The sequence below is a fragment of the Pyxicephalus adspersus genome, chromosome 9 (assembly GCF_032062135.1).
Source record: "Pyxicephalus adspersus chromosome 9, UCB_Pads_2.0, whole genome shotgun sequence".
In the NCBI taxonomy this organism is placed as follows: Eukaryota; Metazoa; Chordata; class Amphibia; order Anura; family Pyxicephalidae; genus Pyxicephalus; species Pyxicephalus adspersus.
This window is the reverse complement of record NC_092866.1, coordinates 34,352,188-34,375,395: the sequence shown is the minus strand read 5'-3', so window position 1 is coordinate 34,375,395 and position 23,208 is coordinate 34,352,188. Positions and strand designations below refer to the sequence as shown.

General features: G+C 38.3%; 1 protein-coding gene across 1 annotated transcript; it reads left to right on the top strand.

Annotated features, from left to right (window-relative positions):
* The first annotated feature begins 115 nt into the window (after nucleotides 1-115).
* On the top strand, nucleotides 116-18,733 carry ZFPL1 (zinc finger protein like 1). Its single transcript, XM_072421350.1, has 8 exons — nucleotides 116-280; nucleotides 6,833-6,948; nucleotides 7,872-7,983; nucleotides 8,123-8,316; nucleotides 8,621-8,696; nucleotides 8,789-8,956; nucleotides 13,360-13,483; nucleotides 14,150-18,733. Exons 2-8 carry the CDS (start codon nucleotides 6,847-6,849, stop codon nucleotides 14,334-14,336), a joined length of 963 nt encoding a protein of 320 aa, XP_072277451.1. The 5' UTR covers nucleotides 116-280; nucleotides 6,833-6,846; the 3' UTR covers nucleotides 14,337-18,733.
* The last annotated feature ends 4,475 nt before the right edge of the window (nucleotides 18,734-23,208 follow it).

The window sequence follows — 23,208 nt, the reverse complement described above, 5'->3', positions numbered from 1 at the left end:
GTAAACATTCCAGGAGCCTCCATGTTACGTGTGGCGGAAATTACGTATTCGTCGCTGCGCCGTTTTCCTGAACCTGTCACTGTCACCCGGAAGAGACGTGGCAGATAAGTCAGACAGAGAATAAAAATAAGAAAAAAAAATCAGCTGCTATAAAACGATTAGGGAGGTGAGTGGGGGGTCTAGGCAAATCCTAGCATATAGCTGAGTAAGAATATTGGAAAAGGAAGAAGCAGGAGGAAGTGGCAGTGTTGTTGGGCGTGTTCGACCCTGGCAGTGTAAGGTAAGTTTGGGACTGAAGCCATGTACATTGCTTTGATGTTGTTTCTTGCAGGTGACACTTTGTGTTCAGTACATGGTGTGCCTGGAGACAGTAGGCCCCTGCTGTAAGATACCAGCATTACAAATAACATGATGGAGATCAGGATGGCAGGAGAGAACTGGGCAGGGCTGGTAACTATGCTGGACTTTCCAGTGCAGTAATGAATGATTTACTAAAGAGTTGGGAATAATGACAAAATAAATTGTGAGAATATTCATTCAAATGATTACAACAAGAAGGATTGACCTCTATCTCTCTGTGTTAAATATTGTGTTTCTAGACACCCCTTAAGTATTGATAAAGCATAAGTAAGTAAAGAAAAAAATAGATAAAATTCATAGCCAAAGTAAAAATTATGTATTTAATACAACCTATTTATACATAATTACAATTAGTTTATTGGTGCATCCCAGTCCCATTGTATTGTCATGGGTATGTGATGTTTTTGAACTATACATAGATCAACTACATGTGAATTATAACCATTTCTGTTTCTTTTGACCTGATGTGTTTTACCTGTTTTGGCTTCCTCAGGTGTATGGCTCAGACATAAATGGTTTTTGATGTAGTCTAGTCCAATTACACCTAAATTCTTCCTATAGATGTTGAGATATCCTTTAAAAGTTCAATAAATCAGGAAACTATATGTTCCAAATGTAGCGATCTTTGGATCATAGGAATACAACAGGGTCCTGTCCAGGACCACAGAGGATCTCTGTTGTGACTCTGCAGAGACTTTAGCTGCAGAGACACAACACACTGATCTCCTGTGGTCCCGGACAGGACCCTGTTGTATTCCTATGATCCAAAGATCGCTACATTTGGAACATATAAGTTTCTGATTTATTGAACTTTTAAAAGATATCTTAACATCTATAGGAAGAATTTAAGTGTAATTGGGACCTTTCGGCATTATTATGGGTAAATAAGCACCTCGGGTGCCCTATTGCTCATCCCTGACAAATGTATTATCTATCTATAGCACCTTGCAGCATTTCTATGTGCCTCTTAGATTTTAACTAGACTTCAACAAAAAACGTTTATGTCTGAACCATACCCCTGAGGAAGCCAAAATAGGCTAAACACGTCAGGTCAAAAGAAACAGACACGGTTATAATTCACATGTAATTGATCTATGACTAATTCAAAAACATCCCATACCCATGACAATACAATGGGCCTGGGTTGCACCAAATAACTAATTGTAATTATGTATAAATAAGCTGTATTAAATACATCATTATTACTTTAGCCATCAAACCAACCCTGTTGTCTCCTTTTTTTCTTTACTTACCTATGCTTTATTGTTTACTTTCTTTCTTACTTTATTGTTCAGCAACACAATCTTGGGTACTCAGAATGAACAGGAATTTACTTTTTGCATGATTGATTTGAATAATCACGGTGTTGTCAGCTTACTACAGGAAGTTTGGGGCTTCCAGCTGATCAACATGTACGGCCTAAAGGCAAAGTACCAGGTTTGTTTTAATGCTCCTCCCATCCCCAGAAGCATAAAATCCCTTTCCCTTCACTCCCCACTGATCTGTTCAGCTATCAGTAAAAATGTAAATACCCACCAATTCTGCATGGTGGAGCATGTGACCTGCCAGAGCACTAGACTCACGTTCCTTACTCCAATATTGATACACTGGTACATAGGATTTAGGCTGGGTACACACGTGCAATATTTGTCGTTGGACAAAAGACTGCATAATGTCAGAAGGAGCACTGTACATACAGCGCTGTTCTGCTCTATGGAGAAGGGAGAACGACAGAGCGGCACCCCGCTGAGCTCTCTCTCCTTTATTTTTCTTACGATTGTTCGTCATGCGTGGATCCACCAGAAAAGTCAGCGGAACGACGGACGACGAGCAAGGTACACACGCCAGATTCTCGGATATATATATATATATATATATATATATATATATATATATATATATATAGTGAGGGAAAAAATGTATTCGATAGGTAGGTTTTTTAAAGGTGTGAGAGACAGAATAACAACAAAAGAACCCTCAAAAACCCAGTGCTTTAAAGTCAGAGCTTGATCCTTATCAACCAGTCTGGAGACTGGCTAGGCCACTCCAGGACCTACATGTGCTTGAGCCACTCCTTTGTTGCCTTGGCCGTGTTTTGGGTCATTGTCATGCTGGAATACCCATCCTTGACCCATTTTCAATGGCCTGGCTGAGGGAAGGAGGTGCTTACCCAAGATTTGACAGTACATTGCCCTGTCCATTGTCCTTTCAATGCGCTGAAGGTGTCCTGTCCCCTTAGCAGAAAGGCTCTCTCAAAGAATAATGTGTCCACCTCCATGTTTGACGGTGGAGATGGTGTTCTTGGGGTCATAGGCAGCATTCCTCCTCCTCCAAACACGGCGAGTTAATGCCAAAGAGCTCAATTTTGGTTTCATCTGACCACACCCAGTTCTTGTCTGGATCATTTAGATGTTCATTGGCAAACTGCAGACAGGCTTGTACATGTGCTGTCTTGAGCAGGGGGACCTTGGGGCCTCTGCAAGATTTCAGGCCTTCATTTTTTTTATAGAAAATTGCATAGAAGAGGCATGAGGCAACTTAACAGAGAGCGTGGGGCTTCTATAGAGAGACCGAATCCTGAAAGGCCCATTTTAGTGTGTGGAAAACATAAATGGCCAGCTAAGGTTGTCAAATGTTTTCTCCGTGTCCAAGCTAAGGACCAAGGACGGAGTTTTGCGTTTGTTGAGGACATCTGTAACATTGAAAACCTTCTAGGTATTATCACTTGCATGGCGGTACGGAATAAAACCACTTTGGTCCCCGTGCACCAAGTATAGAAGAAATGTGGAAAGCCTGTTTGCCAATAACTTAATGTAAATTTTGAGATCCGAGTTAAGTGATACTATATGCCTATAATTAGTACAGTCTTTTAGATCCTTACCAGGTTTGGGTATAACCGTTATATGGGAGCTGGACATAAAAGGTGGTAAAGGTTTACCCTGCAGAAAATCATTAAATAAATCTTTCATGTGTGGAAGTAAATCTGGCAAAAAGGTCTTGTAGTACAGATAAGATAATCCATCTGGGCCAGGGGCTTTATTTGAAGGGAGATGGGCATTGACCTTTGAGATTTCTTCCCTGGTAATGGAGCGGTTAAGGTATTCTAAGTGCTGCACCATCAGCTGAGGAAGATCTAAGTCCGCTAGATAGGAGTCAGTTTTTTCCTGCAGGGTACCCCCTAGAGAGTTCTGCGCTGGGTGCATCACTTGATACAATTGAGTATAGTATTTCTCAAAATGAGAGGTTGAATGGGACGGATCATATCTTATTATCCCTTTTACCTCTTTGATGGCCATGGGAGAGGAATTACCCTGGGCGTCTCTCAATTTACGAGCTAGTAACGTGTCCGCTTTGTTCCCCTTATGGTAGTATAATTGCCGGGTACGTTGCATCATCGAGCTGACATTCCTCAACTCCAAAGCCCTCAATCTGGAGCAGAGGGAGGTCACCTCCCGCAAGAGACCCAGCGACGGCCTGTTAGTGAGCTTCTGCTCTGCAGAGGGTAACTCCCACTCGAGAGCTCAAAGCCACACACTGACCTCGAACAACCGCCTTATGGGTCTTCCAGAGGGTGGAAGTGTGCGCCACTGAGCCTTTATTTTTAGTAAAGTAGTTTTGTTTACCCATAGTGAGAACCTATTGGGTATCTACATTTTTAAGGAGAAAGTCATTCAATCTCCAGTGGCATACTCTGACTTTACAAGGGGCTAAAAGGACACCCAGGGTGACCCGGGCATGGTCCGACCATGTAATAGGATGTATGTCAGCGGAGACACTATTTCGCAGTAGCGGTAGATTAATAAAAATAATCAATTCAAGTATGGGTGTGGTGTGGCGGAGAGTAAAATCAAAGCCATAGTACAATCAGGAGAACAGCATTAGCCTCTAGCAGTTCAATTTCTACTCCAATTAATCATGAAAATAAAATAATAGCAAGGTGGGAGTGAGCATCTATCTCTGAGACAACTAATTAGGATGGAGTAGGTCCCACAAATAATAATTATCCAAAGAGGCTAGTTATACTGCGAGTAAGCATGGGCAATATAGCGATTTTAGTACAATCAAGAAGAAAAAACAGCGGCAACCTCAAACATGTCAATGTGAAAGGAGGCAAAGCATTAATATAGCATGTAAACACAGGGAGAAAAGTAGCATCAATCCCTGAAACAAAGAGCAGAACAACAGCAAATATTGAAACGATATTTAAAAAAAAAAAAAACTAGGCCTTATCCCTGCTGTCCACTGTTCGGAGGAACTGGAACTGGAGGTGGAGGGGAGTGCCGAACCTTGTTTCATCGCTTCCTAGATACGGCTATCTGCCAGAGTGGAGATGAAGGAGGTAAAGGATCCCCAGGTTCCCATCCCAGGAGCCTGGGTAAGGCGATTCCCAAGTCCCAGCAAAAAGAGGGAAGGTCTTCTGGGTAGCGCAGTACTGTGTGTCGTCAGGCTGAACAGAAAGCCCCATCTGTAAGGAATATGGTTATCCCGTAGTGTGGTAAGAAGCGGTTGTAAAAGCCGTCGTTGTAGAGTATGCCAGGATAAATCTTGAAAAAGCTGCAGAGGAGCCCCATCAAACTCCAGATTGCGCATGTTGCTGCATGTCAAAATTTCATATTCTAATTCCACGTCTGCAAGGTGACATAAAACATGCCTCGAGGCCCGATATGCCATGGTAATGCCAACATCCTGCGTGGAAGGGTGCCCCAGGAGGCAGTTAAAAAAGGCTTGTAGCACTAGTTTCAAATCTGAATTTTGGGTAGCCTCCGGCAATCCACCAACTCTGATGTTATTCCTGCGACCCCTATTATCCATGTCCTCTAAGTGACGATAAACGTCTCTAATTTTCAAGTGATAGTCCCTGGATCTGAGTGAGAGCTTTAATATCTCACTTGGCCTGTTGTAAATTCTCGTCAATATCTCCCACTCTCCCAGCTAGGGACTGTAAATCTGTACGCAGAACCCCTATTTCAGCACGTAGGGTAGCCTGCACTTCTCCTATCAGCAGTTGAAAGTCCGCTTTGGTGGGCAGCATTTGAAAATATTGTTACCAAGGAGGGATCATCTCAGCACCCATTTGTACAGTCCCTTGCTTGCTAGGCCTGGTAGGGTCTGCTGATACATGGGCTGTAGAACTGGGCCTCCCTGAGGATGAGCTATGTGCTTGAATTGAGGGGCCCAAGGGAGGAAAGGACTCTCTGCTAAGACTGGGGGACCAGATTCATGGAAATAATCAGTGCTCTGGGATACCCCTTCCTTAGGAGAGGATGCAGCATCAGGCCTAAATGCAGCTGGGATGGCGTCATCCATAGAAGAGTAGGGCCCCCCAGGGAGTAGGAAAGCCCCCCTGTATGGCGTGCTTCTGGTGAGGATGAGCTCTCTGTAAACGGGGAAGAACTCGCCCCTGCATTGCCTGCCGCCTCTGGGTCCTCTGCACCATTATCTGTGGAACCCATGTTATGTTGTTGCTGGCTTGGAAAGCAAGCGGGTGCTGCATAATTTTTATGTGGCGTGCCTGGTCCCTCTGCACACCACATGTGATGAGAAGCAGAGGAAGCCGGCGTCATCTTGGGATCCGCGGGAACCTCGTTGATAAAAGCCCTAATCAAGGGCTGAGAAGAAGGGAGCCACTGCAATGGGGTTGGGGGGAGCTTCCCCGTCTTGGCCTGCTTTGCTCTACCCATGCTTTATTGCTGTGGTGCCTGTTCTAGCTAAAAATCCGCCAGTGCCATCAGAGCTGCAGTCTCATGTGGCCATTCCTGGAGACCACCAAACCACGCCCCGCGGAATATACCTTTGTTTAAACTTAATTCTAGGAAAATAAACAATTTGCTTGATTCCTTCCTGAAAGCTCCTTTGGCTGTTTGGGCCTAATTTATCAAAGCTCTCCAAGGCTGGAGAGGATACACTTTCATTAGTGAAGCTAGGTGATCCAGCAAACCTGGAATGGATTTCTTCAAAGTAATTTGCTTTTTACTAGCAAATGTTTTGATTCCTGGACCAGATCCATTCCAGATTTGTAGGATCTCCAGCTTCACTGATGAAAGTGTATCCTCTCCAGCCTTGGAGAGCTTTATTAAATCAGGTCCTTTATCCTGATGTTACCAAAGTGGCAGGCTAGTTATCCATTTCACCTTTCTGATTTAGTAGCTCACTGTCAAGCATTACCTTACATGGGTCTTCCAGCTGTGTATGTAGTGTACAAGGCAAGGTAATGGAGCTGGGTTTTTATGAAATCAAGAATACATACATAAAATTAGGCTACACTGAGACTTTTGCAAGCAACATACAAAGTTAATAAGAGCCTTGCATGTATCATAAGCAAATAGGGACCTTTGATATCAAATGACTGAAATTACAGTTGTAAATGCTTTTGATAAATTAAATATTTTTCTACTGCAAACAGTTTAGTAATAATGATGACTAGAAGTTCCAATCTGTTTGTGTTTATTAATCTTTTTTTATTTTTTTGCAGGTGTTTCTGCCATTATGGGTCTTTGCAAATGTCCCAAGAGGAAAGTTACAAATCTTTTCTGCTTTGAGCACCGAGTCAATGTTTGTGAACACTGCCTTGTAGCCAATCATGCCAAGGTATGAGCATGCATACATCTGTCAGTCTGATGGAGGCATCTTGTTTTTGCCTATCCAAACTTTAAATACTTGTGTGTTGGTTTTGAACTCTGCTATTCCAGGTAAAAAATGACAGATTTCATGAGAGAAATATGTAAGATGCCATTGCTGTCCTTCGTAGAATGCTAGTTTTTTGGCTGTGGTTGGCATTATTACCCTAGAACTGTATACCTCAGAAAAAAGAGCAACTTTCTTTGTGTTTATACTTGTCCTGGCTCAGCTAAAATCAAAGTGACAGTATGGCAGGCTTTTCTAATAAAAAATCAATAATTTCATGAAATATTTGGAGGTGCCCTTGAAAAGAGTGGCAAACTGTCCTTTAAAGCTGAACTCCAGGAATATCAAAAGCTACCCTTGGTGTAGGGCTATCAACACTGTGCAAGGTTTAAATATTTGTTTATGCCTCCCCCCACAACTTGGCCCTCAAGGTACTCCCCTATCCTGAGTAAAAGTGCTCCTTTTGCAAACAATTGCATTTAACATTTTCAGTGGCCCCACATAAATGGTGGTTTATTTTTTCTGGAGTTAGGCTTTAGTAAATTCTTAGAATTTTTAGAAAATTCTACAGGAAATGGTATTTTCCTATTGGCACTAAATTATGCTTCTGTCTTGGGGCAGAAGTATTGGAGAATCACTGGCCTTGTGGTATAGCTGACAGGTAAGTATTTATGTTTTTATAGCAGGGAACATGGAGACTCATACTTATGTCCATAACATTGTAATGGACATACAATACAATGTATTGTAAAAAAAAAGTTCCTAACTACTATAGCCTTGCTCTTCACACATTGATCTATTACTTTCAGTGCACATTTACTGTACCAAGATTCCTATTTATAGTTATGTCCACAAAACCTTTATTGAAATATGTACTTTTTTTTTAGTGTATCGTTCAGTCATACCTACAGTGGCTGCAGGACAGTGATTACAGCCCAAACTGTCGCCTTTGCAACACATTGCTGTCCTCTAAAGAAACTGTACGCCTTGCGTGTTATGGTATGAACTTGTGTATCTATATATTACAATATTTTGTTAAATTTTTTCTGCCTTTGGTAAAGCTTGATTTACCTGTTGTATAAACATTGTCATAAATGTGTTTATAAATTTTTTTTTTATCTTTAATGTGTTAAATCAGATTTATTTCACTGGTCGTGTCTGAATGATCTGGCTTCTCTGTTGCCACCAAACACAGCACCAGCAGGGTACCAATGCCCAAGCTGCCAGGCACCCATCTTTCCCCCCAACAATCTTGTCAGCCCAGTGGCCTCCACGCTCCGGGATAAACTCTCATTGGTTAACTGGGCTAGAGCAGGGCTGGGCCTTCCTCTGGTAAGTATTTTTTTTTTTTTGTCTAGTAAATATTCCTTAGTGCTTTGTAGTGCTTAATACATTTAATATTTTTTTTACATTTCTGCCTTCTCTTTTGTTCTCAGTAAAGATTGTTATATTGTATAGTAAACATGCAATGTGTTTGAAAAAACACATAGTAAACATCAACGTGTAGATGTTATTATCCACTTTTCTCTCTCCTCATTCATTTGTTAGCACATTTTATGCTCTACCTAATAATAAAAAAAAATATATATATATATATATATAGATATATAAATCATATTCCCTTTTCCTTGATTAGATTGAAGAGTCAGAGCCTGTAGATGAAATCTCCCAGCATGACATAACAGATTACAGGGACTGGTCAGTTGTGAACTGTGAGTTTTCCTTTCTTTGTCTCTGGTATTGACTATAGGTTGTATAATGTTTTTGGTGTGTTTTAAAACCTATTTTGTTTTTTTTTTCTCAGCATCCCCTGATCACCTATCGGAAGGTCCCCAAATGGCACAGCAAACCGGCTATATGTACAGCTCTGTTCCCACACCTATAGTACAGCACGGGTTGTCAGGTGGCACATCAAAAGACCATCCTGTTAATATTGGAGACACTGGAGGGGAAAGTGTTGCAATTAATGCAGGTAAAAATGGAATAGGAAGCTTGCTTTAGGAAATCTAACCAGAAAAATGTTCTGTTTTTTATGATGGGGTATTTGAAAAGAACCTGTCGCGTTAACATTATTTTGCCTACAAACAGAATCGGTTATTTTTCTTCAGTGCATTCAACTTAGAAAAGCTCACTTACATTCTAGGAGGCTGTGCACCCACTTTTTGCAGTGCAGAAGTAAACCACACTTAAATAATAAGGTATATTAATAAAGTCCTGGAATAAACATTTTTAAGCTTCTATCACGCCATTCACTCCACTCGGACATCTGGAAACACCAGCAGTACGTAAAAATTGATATCAGTCTCACTATCAAGTCACTTAAAAGTAGCAATTCGGTATCACAAGGCTCCTAATGCGGTAAAAAGCCCCAGCAATAATACTAAGTCTCCCCTTACCCCTGAGGAAGCCCGATTCGGGCGAAACGCATCGGGTGAGACACCATGCTCTGCCTGCCCCCTACTGCAGCGGCTTTCAGTTGCTGTTTGTTTGTGGGCCTTTCTGTCCGAAGTTTAGTTTTCTACAAGTGAAATGCATGCTCATTTGGGTTCAGATCAGGTGACTGACATGGCCATTTAAGAATATTCCACTTCTTTGCTTTAATAAACTCCTGGGATGCTTTAGCTGTATGTTTTGGGTCATTGTCTATCTGTATTATGAAACGCCTCCCAATGAATTTGACTGCGTTTAGCTGGATTTGAGCAGTATGTCTCTTAACACCTCAGAATTCATTCAGCTGCTTCTGTCCTGTGTCACATCATCGATAAACACTAGTGTCCCAGTGCCACTGGCAGCTATGCATGCCCAAGCCATCACACTGCCTCAGCCATGTGTTACAGATGATGTGGTATGCTTTGGATCATGAGCTGTTCCACGCCTTCTCCATACATTTTCCTTGCCATCATTCTGGTAAAGGCTGATCTTGGTTTCATCTGTCCAAAGAATGTTTTTGCAGAACTGTGCTGGCTTTTTTAGATGTTTTTTTTAGCAAAGTTCAAACTAGCCTTTCTATTCTTGAGGCTTATGAGTGGCTTCCACCTTGCAGTGCACCCTTCTGTATTTACTTTCATACAGTCTTCTCTTTAAGGTAGACTTGGATATCGATATGCCTATATCCTGGAGAGTGTTGTTCACTTGGTTGGCTGTTGTGAAGAGGTTTATTTTCACCATGGAAATGATTCTGCGATCATCCACCACTGTTGTCTTCCGTGGACATCCAGGACTTTTGGCGTTGCTGAGTTCACTAGTGCTTTGTTTCTTTCTCATGTTGTACCAAACTGTAGATTTTGCCACTCCTAATATTGTAGCAATTTCTCAGATGGGTTTTTTTCTGTTTTTGCACCTTAAGGATGGCTTGTTTCACCTGCATGGAGAGCTCCTTTGACCGCATGTTGTCTATACACAGCAGAATCCTCCACATATAAGCACCCCCCCCACCACCCTCAAATCAACTCCAGGCCTTTTATGTGCCTAATTAATAATGACATAATGAAGGAATTGCCCACACCAGCCCATGAAATAGCCTTTGAGTCAATTGTCTATTTACTTTAAACCCCTAAAATGAAGTGATTGTGTAAAAAAAAAAAAAAAAGGGGGCTTTAGTTCCTTCTTTTTGTTTAACCCTCTAAATTAAAGCTGAAAGTCTGCAGTTAAACTGCATCTGAGTTGATTCATTTAAAATTATTTGTGGTAATGTACAGAACCAAAATTAGAAAAAAGTTGTCTCTGTCCAAATATTTATGGACCTATCTGTTACTTTCCCCTACATGAAGCAGCGCAGAAATCTGAAATCTGAAACCAGTTCTGAAGGACTCTGATCCACACACATTTTAGTATCTCTCTAACAAATCGTAGTAGATTTAGTAAAATATGATTTAGAAAGGGCTCTATTTATAAAATATTCCTCTAAGGAGGAAAGAAGAAAGAGATACATCCCTGAGGGAAATGATCTCAATACTAATCTAAATTAGAGTGAGGATGAACATAGGGGACTTCTATGTAACATAGAAAGTAAACCTTAATAGTGCCCAGCCTAATATAAGTGTAATTTCAATGGAAACATAGAGAAGAAAGAAGGAAAAAGAATAGGGTTTTAAAGTGGCACTTAGAAATTGATTAAAAAGTAATGCTTTAGTCATACCAAATGCACCTAAGTAAGTACAGTTGATCTTCAAAGCAGTACCTAATTCTATACTCATAAATCTCCTTGCCCGACGCATTTCGCCACCAAGGGCTTCCTCAGGGGATATGGAGAAAGGCAATAAAAGACCTAAATGAGATGATAGGGCATAGTAGGCAAGTGAAGAAGTAATCCTGTATATGAATAATGATGTTCAAAAAGAAAAAGGGGGTTTGTAAGGTCACTCGAAGTTGAGTTGGTTGTGGAAGTGTTTAGATAATAACTTATGTTGATATATATCGTTGTGGTATAGTGGTAAGGGCGGACCGGCGGCAGGCATCGAGACCAGGGTTGGTGCTGCCTCCAGTCTGCCCTTAAATGGGTTAATCCTTGCATGATATTACTTCAGGGCGTCTGCGCCGAAGTTTGCCCATGCACAGTGGCGAGTTCCAGGCACAGGGAGATGGGCGACTTCCGCCCTTCTCCTATGTGCTGTATTCAATAAAGTTTAGTTTAAACTGAGTCACCACGCATGCGCCGTGATTTATTGGTATACTGTTTACGTCCTTACAATAGTTTAAATTTTTCCCCTGTCAATTCATTTGAAATTCACTGAGAAGTGTTTAAATATGTTGATTCCATTCCTATTAAAACAATGACTCGTTCTGCCACCAAGTTGCCACTTGTCAAAGTGCACAGCTGTCACATTAGGAAATGCACAATAAATTACAAGTAGTCCCCGAGTTAAGGACATCCGACATACGGACGACTCCTAGATACCAACGGGGCTTCCCTCCTCGCGCGTGTGCAGGACAGAGGCTTGAAGGGGGTGGTTTGCATGACTTGCAGAAGAAATCTTTTGCTATATACAGCTGAGGTTGTAGGTGATCTTAAGAGCTGAGCGGATCTGTAGCATCTTGTAACTCTTTAATGACCAAGACAAACTCTGCAGCTTTTTCTTTTTGCATAAGAAGTTAATGAATGTCTGAGCTCCATAATTATTTTTTTGCGTTTTTTTTTTTTTTTTTTTTTTGCTTTGTTTGTGATTACTCACAGTGATGATTTTATACTGTAACTGACACCATGCTGTCTGATAATATGTTGAGACAAACATCTGTCCTAATTGCATTCGTTAAAATAATGTACATGTTCCGACTGACATACAAATTCAGTCCCTATCTCGTATAAAAACCTGGGGACTACCTGTAATTAAAAAAGCCCCCAAAAGATCTTCAAAACTGTTTTGTTTTTATAAAAATCCAGCGCTGCTGGATTCCATTGCACATATCTGTTGGGACCTGCTATCAGTTTTACAAAACTGTTTTCAGTTATAGCAGCTTCTGTTGGAATGATCATTGTAGTGGCTTTTTTCAATTAACCTGATTTATCAAAGCTCTCCAAGACTGGACAGGGTAGACTATCATAGGAGAATCCAGCAAACCCCCGAATGAATCTAGTTCAGTTGAACACATTTGCCAAATATTAACAAATAGTTTCGATTTCTATTTCTATTCGATTTCGTTTCCAACTTCCAAAAATTTCTACTGTCAACTAGTTTATTTTTCACTGATGTATTTTTAATTTTATATATATTATATATATTTAAATATATTTTACAATGCTTTATACCTGAAATATAAACTTAGTGTCACAAGCAAATAACTAAAATAAAATATGTTTTATACAGCTAAATGTGCACTATACTTATGTTTTTTTAGCAGCATGCAATACTTCTGAAAGAGAGATTATCTACACATACATAAACTTACACATACTTACCACATTGTTCTGGATTTGTAAAGGCAGTAAAGATGAGAAACAAACTTAGTAAATTTATATTAGTAGCGTATTTATAGTGGTTAAAACATTGTGGTAAAGGCACAGAAAAACATTTGACTACCCCAGGAGAGTCCTTTTACTTAGCACAGCTCCCTCTATTTTTGCACATCACAACTCTTTCCCACAATTGGGATGTTGATTTATGGTTTGTGCTGACCTTGCAGCTCTGTACATTCGCCTTGCCTTTCTCTATAAAACACTCTTGAGTTACTGGGGGAGGAGAGAAATTTGTCACCTAAGTGTCAGCTAAGAGTACTTGAGGGCTACTGACATTACATTTAAGATGGTGGCGTCTAGCTACAGTCTCAGGCATTTAATGTCTAACAAGAGGGGCTTTACAGCAAAATAACATGCACAAGCAGTATAATGGTATGGTGGATTTTGATTAAATAAATGTTTGTTGTTTTTTTTTTATATAGCTTCCACTCCAAGGAAAATCTATGACACTCGTGATGTTGCTAGCTCCCAAGACACAGTTATTGATTTTGATGATGACAAATACAGAAGGAGACCAACACTGAGCTGGTTGGCAAGGATATTACGGTTAGTTCAGAACTAATTGTATAGTGTACTACTAATTTACTATGATAATTATACAACTATTTACACCTAATCTTAAGTTATATACATGTTTTTTGTCCCATGTGTGGGAGAAAAAGGAGGGATGATCTGATCATATTTGTTGTCCAAACATCAAGCTAAGGCTGTAATATTAGTGCTGTAGCTGCAGTGGATTTGATTTCCTTTCTGAAAAGTGGACATTCATGTTCTAGTGCAATGGCTAAATGTGTTAAGGCCAGAGGTTAAGCATTAGCAGCCTTCACTTTTCTCACTAAACAGGTTTTCCTTATCAGTTCTTAGTGCCATCCTTCTTGCAGAACACTTTTACCCATTAAAATTGGCCCCTGAGTTGAAGGTATGTGTGTTGTGTCATAGTTTAGTGTCTGCACAAGAGAGGTGAACATAGTTCTTCTGAACTATTTGACAGCAATCCAAAGCAGTATCATCTGCTTGGAGAGAGCAAACCCAACCCACATCTCCCATTTTTTCATTCAGTAATGCAATGCCGCAATGAAATTTAGTGGCCCATGCAGGAGAACTTCCTAAAACCTTAAATTTGTATTATGCACTCTTTACTATGTCTGTGTTCCTTTATTATTACTGTGTATTTCTTCTTTGTTTCACTTAAAGCCTTTATTTTATTTACAGTAACCGCACAGGTTCGAAGTCTCGGCCAGCTTCCACCAAACAGCGATTTTTGATTGTCCTAATAATTGGTGTGTTAGGCTTCCTTACCCTGATTCTACTTATGTCCAAGTGGGGTAGAGCATCGGCAGAAAATGACCCAAATCTTGACCCACTATTTAATCCTCACATCCGGGTTGGACAAGAGTAGATAAACGTCGCCATTCCAGAGGAAAAGACAAAATCCCCAGTAGTATACAAGGCCTCTGAAATCTCGGTATCCAGTCAGAGTACTTAATTGATCATCTGATTTGGGAAGTACATCTAGACTTTTGTAACGTAAGGGCCTTGACTTTTTAAACATCATTTACTTCAAGTCCCTTCAGCCTTTGTGGTGAAAAAAGGAAAAAGAAAAGAAAGTGTTGGTCCAGTTGTGATGGCCAAGGTGTGTGTTGTTTAGATCAGAAGAGATGTTGGCCATACTTATGTAACTTATGTTCGCAAGAGTAACTCTTGTTTCAGGGATTGTGTGTATCTCTAACTGTTTTGTGCCTTTAGAAATGGCACAAGAACAGCAATCTGCTGAAAAGACAACCAGAAATAGCCGCAGAGCTTAAACTTATGATCTTGTGTATAATGTTCATCCTTATTTTCATTCTAATTTTACAATAACCGTCTATGTGTCTATTGAAAGCAAGAAGTCAAGAAAAACCCACAAGACGTGGAAGTCAGACACAAAAGTTTTGTATACAGCTCTTTTTAATGACCATAATGTAATGACCTGTAATACATTCCTGTGTCTCTTGTTTCTGATTAGTGCTCTTTTTGTCTTTTGCCAACAGTAATATTACAGTGAGGAATTAAGTAATACAGGGTTCTTTAGATAAGGACACAGTGAGTGGCAAATGTATACGTTGTAATGTCAGATGTATACTTTTCAGAATTTTAGTTTCCTTCTGCTGTTGCCATTCTAACAGGACACGATGATAACAAAAAAACACTACAATACTGAATGGTACCAGTAATAAACAGAAATCAAAACATACAAGTGACACTGGTATAGATTCCTAATTGTCTGCAAATGTTTGGTGGTAAAAATCAGGTGTCATCTTTCAAATAAACAAGAATTCTAAGCTCCGTGGACAATGGTACTGCCTTCGCTCCTACTCCCCATAATAGGTCAGTTCACTCAAAACTAATGTTTCCGTTTTTCTGGAAAGTAATTTCATCTCACAATTATTTCATTGAGTACGCACCAAAAGAGTTCGCAAGAGGAATGAGTGTCGTGGTATACACACCTGCGGTGGCCATGGCGAGAACTTTTAACTTGAAATAGGTTAAATTTACCTTAAAATTATGGAAAATTGTTAGAGCTGGTATTAGCTTAAAGGGAAAATGTAAAACTTTCAGGTGGACAGAAAGAGAGTGGGGAAATATAATGGGGAGATATTGCTGCAAAGGAAGTCAAGGATGGACTTGGCCTACCAGACTTCACTGCTATATCCAAAATTTATTGTAGTGGATTGACACTGTTATATTAGTGACTAATAAAATAGTGGAATGTCAATTTGTCATCTTAAAAACAGCTCTATTTTCAGGGGATTTCCAACAGAACAGAAATACAAAGACCTGCAACCCCATTTAGAGCTGTTGCCCATAACCAGATGCAATTTGTTTCAAAGATGAAAATCAATTGCTTGTTTAGTAAATTGCTGCATTACTGCTTTAGTTATCACAATAACTGACCTGAAAGACAAACATTGCTCAAGGATCCCCTAGTAACCTCTGAAGAAACCCTGGTTAGGAAATAAAAAGACATCATTTGGTAATGTGGGTAAAAGAGGTTCTTTTCAAAAGGTTTTATAAACCTGCACTTTATGTTCATAGTTCTTGCTTCTAGTACCTAAACAAAAGTGGGCAAATATTGTCTTCCTTGCTTGGGGGGAAAAAACAAGTTAAAATCATTTGATTGGGCACTATTTTTATACACCCATATGTCTAGAGCAGCCGTTCTCATCCCTGGGTTCTGTGGAACCCCTGGGATCCTGCAGAGATAATTAAGTGTTCCTGCCTGTGGCTGATTGATGTCTGCATAGTTTTGGTGCCAACACTCTTTGGTAGAGTCAGCTGCATAACTGTAATAACTCTTTTTTAGTTGTCTGACTTCCAATAAATTGGTTTTAGCAGGGGTTCCTTGAGACCTAAAAAAAAAAAAAGTTGAGGAAAGGCTGGTGTATCATAAGAAAACTAAAAAAACTTAGAGAGGTAAGTGCCTTTGTCTATACAAATTACTCCTTTATTGCCGCTGTCGCAATGAGATACTATTCCTATCGCTCAGTGAAATTAGTAAGTTAAAAACACATACAATTTAGTCTTTCTACACACATGGGCATTCGTAAATGAGAGAAAGTTTTTCTGTATATCGAAATGTTATTGCTCTTCTAACCCGTGGGCAGTGAGTGAAATCTTTTGCTTTGTTGAAGAGCTGTGTGTGGGAGGAACAGTAGTGACAGAGCAGGAGGAACCACAATGCACAGTGGGGAACTGGGTATGATCAAGGGTCATATTCCAGTGGCAGCTGTTGCTCTTTAAAAAGGAAGGTTTTTCTTACTACCCCCTAAATGGTATTAAACTTCTTTGACCAAGCTGTTATTTCTTTTGTTGTGATTACAGTGGAGAAATGAAAATCACAAAGATTATATTTGCAAACTTGCATGGTTTATTTGAATTTATTAAAAAAATAGGCTGACATGATACTCACTATGATGTGTAATCTGTATTCTGTTTAGCAAAGTATATTTGTAATGAATATGTAAAATGGACATTATTTTGTATGTCACTGCATTGCACAAACAATCCTCTGATTAGTGATCCATGTTTTTGTGTATCAATATGTAATATTGCTTTAATCGTCACAAGTGTCATACAGAGAATACAGATTAAGCCTTATGTGTTTTTTGATGCTCAGAGCAGCAGGCTCTCACTTCAGCCCTTTCCACATTTTTTTCCCTGGAGATCTTTGCAACATTGCCATCTCTGAGGGATGATTCATATTGCTTGATAAAACCAATTTAAAAAAATTTTAAGACTATTTTATTGTTAATGGTGTGATCTATACATGTGACTCAGACACAGAACTGCTAAGTGTTTAGCTGTAAGCATATATGACCAAATTTGTTTGAGATGTAATTCTCAAGTTATATCAAAGTTCATGCTCACACATGTTCATGTTTTTACATTTTCCAATGTAACTTAAAATACACTTACTACAAATACTACAGTACATGCAATGCTATTTTTTTTTTTTTTTTGCATCATTTTTTTCCATTCTGGTGGTACTGATAACCCTTTCAATTGATCACAAAGGTATTTTTTTATTAACACATGTATTACATTTATTTTGTTTCTAGTTTTTAAATTTGGGTGAAACTCTTGCAAGTATGTATTTGCCTTTTTTGTGCAATTGGAGTGATATTGCTTCACTTTGTGTTTTTTTATCAGAACAGGAGAACACTTTTTCAGAATATGTAAAATCACCTCTACTCATGTTCTGGCAAGCACCCCATATTGTGGATTTTCTTTCACTTTGAGCCTTGGTGACGGTGGCTACCAGTACAAATGGAAGGAGTAAATCACCCTAGGGGTGATACAAGCAATAATTAAAACCTTACAAGGTTTTTAATTACTAATCCAAATCTAAAAGTCTCCTCCTTTTCTTGTAGACTGTTATGTGGCTAAAGGCACACTAAAATATTATATTTTGAAAATGCACTAATTCTGTATTACCCATATTATGTTATGAGTACACTCTCTGGAGTGTATAAAATGGGCACAAATTGGAGCAAATTTTGCTGATTTTTTTTTTTTTTTTTCACACTGCTGCTCCAGTCATCTCTGATCATATAATTTCATGAGGCTTTGACCAAGCTGTATTATCCAGCTGAAATCTGTGAATCTGTTTAAACTGTTTTGCAGAAAGGCCAAAATTTATATCCTTTGACTGTGATGATAGTTTACTGTAATTCATTTTTTTTTTCAGTTTTCTAAACCCCTTGATGCTTTTTGTGAACACTTTTTTTGAGCACAATACATACATCAAATGCTTTTATTATGGTCAATGTGAATGAACGTTCTTCTGTACTTTGTATCTTACAGATAAGAGGTATACACTCAAACAGTCCTATGTGACCTCTATTACTCCTGTACACCGTCAAATTTTTTATACATCTTTGTGATGATCACATGTATCCGTATACTATATAATTTTTGCATACATAGCCAATTCGCTGACACACCATCATTTACTGATATCATCACCACTAAGAATGATAAGCTTCCATATTTGACCACTCTTATTGTGATTTTAAATACACATGCCTAGCCAAACTTTTTGGCAACCATTGTTTTTCCACAGTTAAAGGCTGAGAACACACCAGGAATAATAGAATTAAAAACACTGAAGGGACAAAGGTTGTCTACCTCTGCTGTACAATAGGGTGTTCTGGGACATTTTAGAGATGGATATGTTTATTGTTTAATTTGCATATATGTCATTTAATCAAATTGTAATATTTAATTGTCATGATTTAATAAACCTGAAAATGTTAATGTCTGTTGAGTTTTTGATTTTTGCCACTTCTGACCTGAAGCTAAATAGTTTTCAGTTTACTACTTGTGTGTAACTGGAAAATGACCTGTTATGAATATGAATGCTATTGAGCCTAAAGCAATGTGACCTAGTTAGTATGGTATACAAATCAATAAATGTTGGCCAACTACTTCTGACATAATTAATGGCTAAATTATTCTGTAGAAAATAGCCTAATGACCTTCTTCTTTAAGGGCAGTAACACTTTAGGCTTAGTTGTTTTTATATATCAGTCCAGGTGTATAATGTATTGTACAGCTCAACCAAAATAAAACACACTGCGGCTTTGCTGCTTTTGCAGTCGGTGCAACAAACTGTGTGATTTAGAGATGATACAACCTATGGGCCCTGAGTAGGTAAATTAAATGTAATATTAAAAATCATTGAACACTAAACCATAGTCTCTTCAAACAGAGTGGGATAGACTTAGACCCTCAACCAGGTTTTAGCTATCTATAAGAAATGTAACCCTTTTACCATTGCCTAGTTTCTACAGCAGGGCACTAAGAAGCTGTAAACAAGTAACAATACCAGCTCCAAAGTAGACCGTCAATAAAAGGAATATGTACAATATGTGCTATTGCTGATGATGTCTTGTTCCGAAAATGCAGTGAGTTTAGTTGCCCCATGACCTACAACAAGTATGGAGATTATGACTTGCTTGCACACTTGGTCTGCATCAGTAATGTACTAGTATTGTATGTAGATGCAGACAAGCATTTTCAGAATGAGTACAGCAGTGGCAGACTCCAAATATGTCTTGCCACAATTTTTTTTTTTAGCTTTTGCCCAAAAACAACAATTGTCATTTGGGTCCAGCCCTGCACCTGATGTGTTATCCTATCTTTATTTGTATTCGCATAATACTAAGACTGATTTTGCTTAAATCGGAACTACCAGAAAAATATTGAAGAGACCAATAAATGGATAAATATTTATTTCTGGTTTACTTCTAACACAAAAACCGTCAAGAAATGACTCTTCATGTGCTGCATTATAATGAGATAATCAGTGTTATTCACTTCACCTGTTCTTTGGTTTTATTGTGTTGGCTGAATCAAGTTTATGCAAACTATCTGGATTTAGGCACGAGTCCCTCTCTCCAGGATCCTTTTTCCTTAATTCCAAAGGATACAAAATAGTAGAATTTGAAGGGGACTGGGAAGGGTTTTTTTTGGGAAAGAGGATTTTAAGGCAAATAGATAATCTGAATTAAAATCTTTTCTTTATTTATATAAATCTTCATTTAAAATCTAATATTTATTTGTATAAATCAAATATATTATATAAAAGTAGGTAGGCATAAAGGAAACATGAAAATAACCTAACATCCACAATTGTGTCGTTAGACAAATACAATGATCACTATGGGTAATATTTTGAATATGCTCATAAAAGTCAAGTCATACAGAATGAAGTCTCGTACCCGATGCATTTCACCTGTTTTTGGCTTCCTCAGGGGAAATGGAGACTTGAGCAAAGATAATAATGCTATTTAAAAGGAAATGTATAAATATAAATCAGCAGTACTTGATGCATTGTAATTACACACAGTACAAAATAAATTAATAATTGTACAGGTTACATAGATTACTTTATCTTACATAGAAAAAGTAATGTTTTTTAAAAGTAGGAATATGATTTTAAAATAGTTTGTGATAAATAGAGGTCTAAATTTATATATAGAGAGAAACAAATTAATATATTACTTACAAGTTTGGATTTGCAATTGATCCAGAAGTGATCAAAGCTTTATTACCAATGGTGGCTGTGTGTTAACAACAGTGGTATCCAAGAAGAAGGGGTATGTTAAGAACCATATAATCCAGGAGGAGTTCTAATTTATGAAGGAAATAAACTTACTTGAAATGATAACAAGAGAAATGAGACCTTTCACTTCAAGGAATTAAATGACCTGTTTGTAGCCAAACTGATACTGAAATGGTTAAAGTTGTTATAACACAGTGATTAAGTTCTACCAATATAAAGATTAAAGATATACATAATTATTGAAAAATATGCCTCACCTATATTGTGTTTAATAGCTCTGTCCAGGTATTAGTTTGTTAGTTTGTTGGTTTGTTTGATATAGAAAGATAGATCAGAGACCTAGGTCAAGACCATAAACAAGTTAGTTGATTATAGCTCAGTAATAGGTAATTAGGTGAATATAACGAGTACTTACATTTATGGTATCCAATTTTTTAGGCAAACATAGCCAATTGAAGATTTGACGAAGGGGGGGGGGGGGGGGCTCTGAAAGAAAAAGCAAATATTTAGGTAATTATATAAATTTGATTATATAAGGTCAAAGGAATTATAGATAGTAATCGATAGTGGTAAGGGCTAGAGGGGCACGCGCTTGTATCAATTAAAAAACTTACTTGTCATCTGTGATGAAAAGAAAGAGCAAAGCGTCCACAGTCAGTCAAAAATGGTTGTTTAAAGGGTTGAGATAATCAATTGAAATTATATGGCGCGTGTGAATTGTGCATGCGCCCTCTTCGTGTTCAAGCCGTAGGTCATACCTTGCTTCGCCCGGTTAGTATAACATCATTATTTGGGTTTGAACATCATGCACCTGTGCACATCTGCGTTCACGTTTAAACTCAACATGTGTTGCATCTGAGTGCACGTTTAAACTCAACATGTGTTGTATCTATTTGGAAGGCGGAATTAGATCCCTATTCCGCCTATATGGTTTAAACTTTAACTTTGCATGCGCAGGAGAAAACGCAAGCGGAGATAAGGGTATATAAAGAGATGTAGGAGGAGACTGACTTTCATTTCAGGCTCTCACCTGCCAGTGAGGAGACAAAATCATCTCCCTAATGCAGGTCCTGGTCCTTGGAAGCTCCAAGGATGAAACCAGGGGTGGGTTTTGGCAGACACATTGTGTTGTGTCGCAAAGACAAAGTGCGCACATTCGCAAAATAGCTTAATGTGCGCCTGCCGCCCCTGGTGCGGAGAAGGCGTATGTGTGACGGTAGAAGATAATAAAATTATATAAATCAATGTAATATATTCCATAAGTGAGTATTACATATGGTACTGTTAAACTAGTTGTGTATGATGTGTAAAATTATACATATGAATTTCTAAATGTAAACACATTAGACCTTAAATTATGTTAGGAGTATATAAAAAAAAGCAAATCAAAATTAAGTACAACCTATGAGTTGCATAACCATAATCCAGTATCATACTTAGGAGTATATACAGAATACATAATATATCAGACTTATACAACACATTTATGAAAAAAGAGAAGCCACAATTCATAAAATACAATACTATCTCATAAGATTCATTAATGATAACTAGATTTATAGTAATTGAGTTAAAGTACTGTAAGAACAACATTATCAAAAAGGGGAAAGGGATGGGAAGAAAGGAAAGGAGGAGAAAAAAGTAAAGGATTTTAAACAGATGTTATATATACTCAGAGTACTATGTTTGTTTGGTTTTCAGTTAATCAGATAATACTGACTCAGACATTTGAGTTGAACTATCCTAGTACGATTGTATGTCAGAGAAATAGTTTGAAAGATAACATATCATTCAGACCAGGGGGTGCAGTGGCATTTAGTAAGTAAATCCATTTAGTTTCGGTTCTTAACCCCCTAGCCGTAATCCCAAGTGTGACCCAGGGTGGATTTTACCTGCAAAAAGTAATCTTGAGTCACACTCTGGGTAGCTTTAACCTAAAAAAAAAAAAACACTTACCTTGCTTGGTTGTCGTCCCCCAGCATCCTGCTGGTCCCCGCAGGTCCTGGGGACACGTCCGTCTTCCTCGATCTTTAGCCGCGCAATGCAGAGACGATCTCTTGAATTCAATACAAAATAGCTTTGAGCCCAAAACAAAGAAATTTTCATTTATTATATATATATATATATATATATATATATATATATATATATATATATATTATATATGCTACTGTACACTTACATGTTTACCTATTTGTTTTTTTAACAGATTTTTGTGTTTTATTTCAAGTTTAAAATTAAATTATTAAAGGTATTAAATATTGGACATACTTCGGTTATTTATGCCTAAGAATTATAGCTTACAATGTAAAATAAATTTCCATGCAAAAAAAATGTAACGCTTTTTACATGTAAATTTGGACAGAATTAAAACGCTAGGGAGATTAATAAGGCGTTGTTAATATCCCCATCTCTAGGGTTAGGGGATAATTTTTCAAACACCGAAAAAGAAATAACTTTGTTGTCAAAATTATGTACAGTGCCCACATAGTAATTGATTGGTATAGTCATTTTCGCAGTGTTATATGAATAAATATGTTCACACATGCGTTTTCGTAATGCTCTTTTAGTTTTAGTTTATGTAAAATCTACCGCATTTTTTGTTTGGGTGAAGAAACCCTCGTTGTTCATTCAACCATAGACACTATGTACACTATCCACATGT

Coding starts and splice junctions, on each gene's coding strand:
- ZFPL1 (XM_072421350.1), top strand. CDS start 6,847: ATGGGTCTTTGCAAATGTCCCAAGAGGAAAGTTACAAATCTTTTCTGC. Junction 6,949..7,871: donor TTGTAGCCAATCATGCCAAG/GTATGAGCATGC, acceptor CTTTTTTTTTAG/TGTATCGTTCAGTCATACCT. Junction 7,984..8,122: donor TGTACGCCTTGCGTGTTATG/GTATGAACTTGT, acceptor GTGTTAAATCAG/ATTTATTTCACTGGTCGTGT.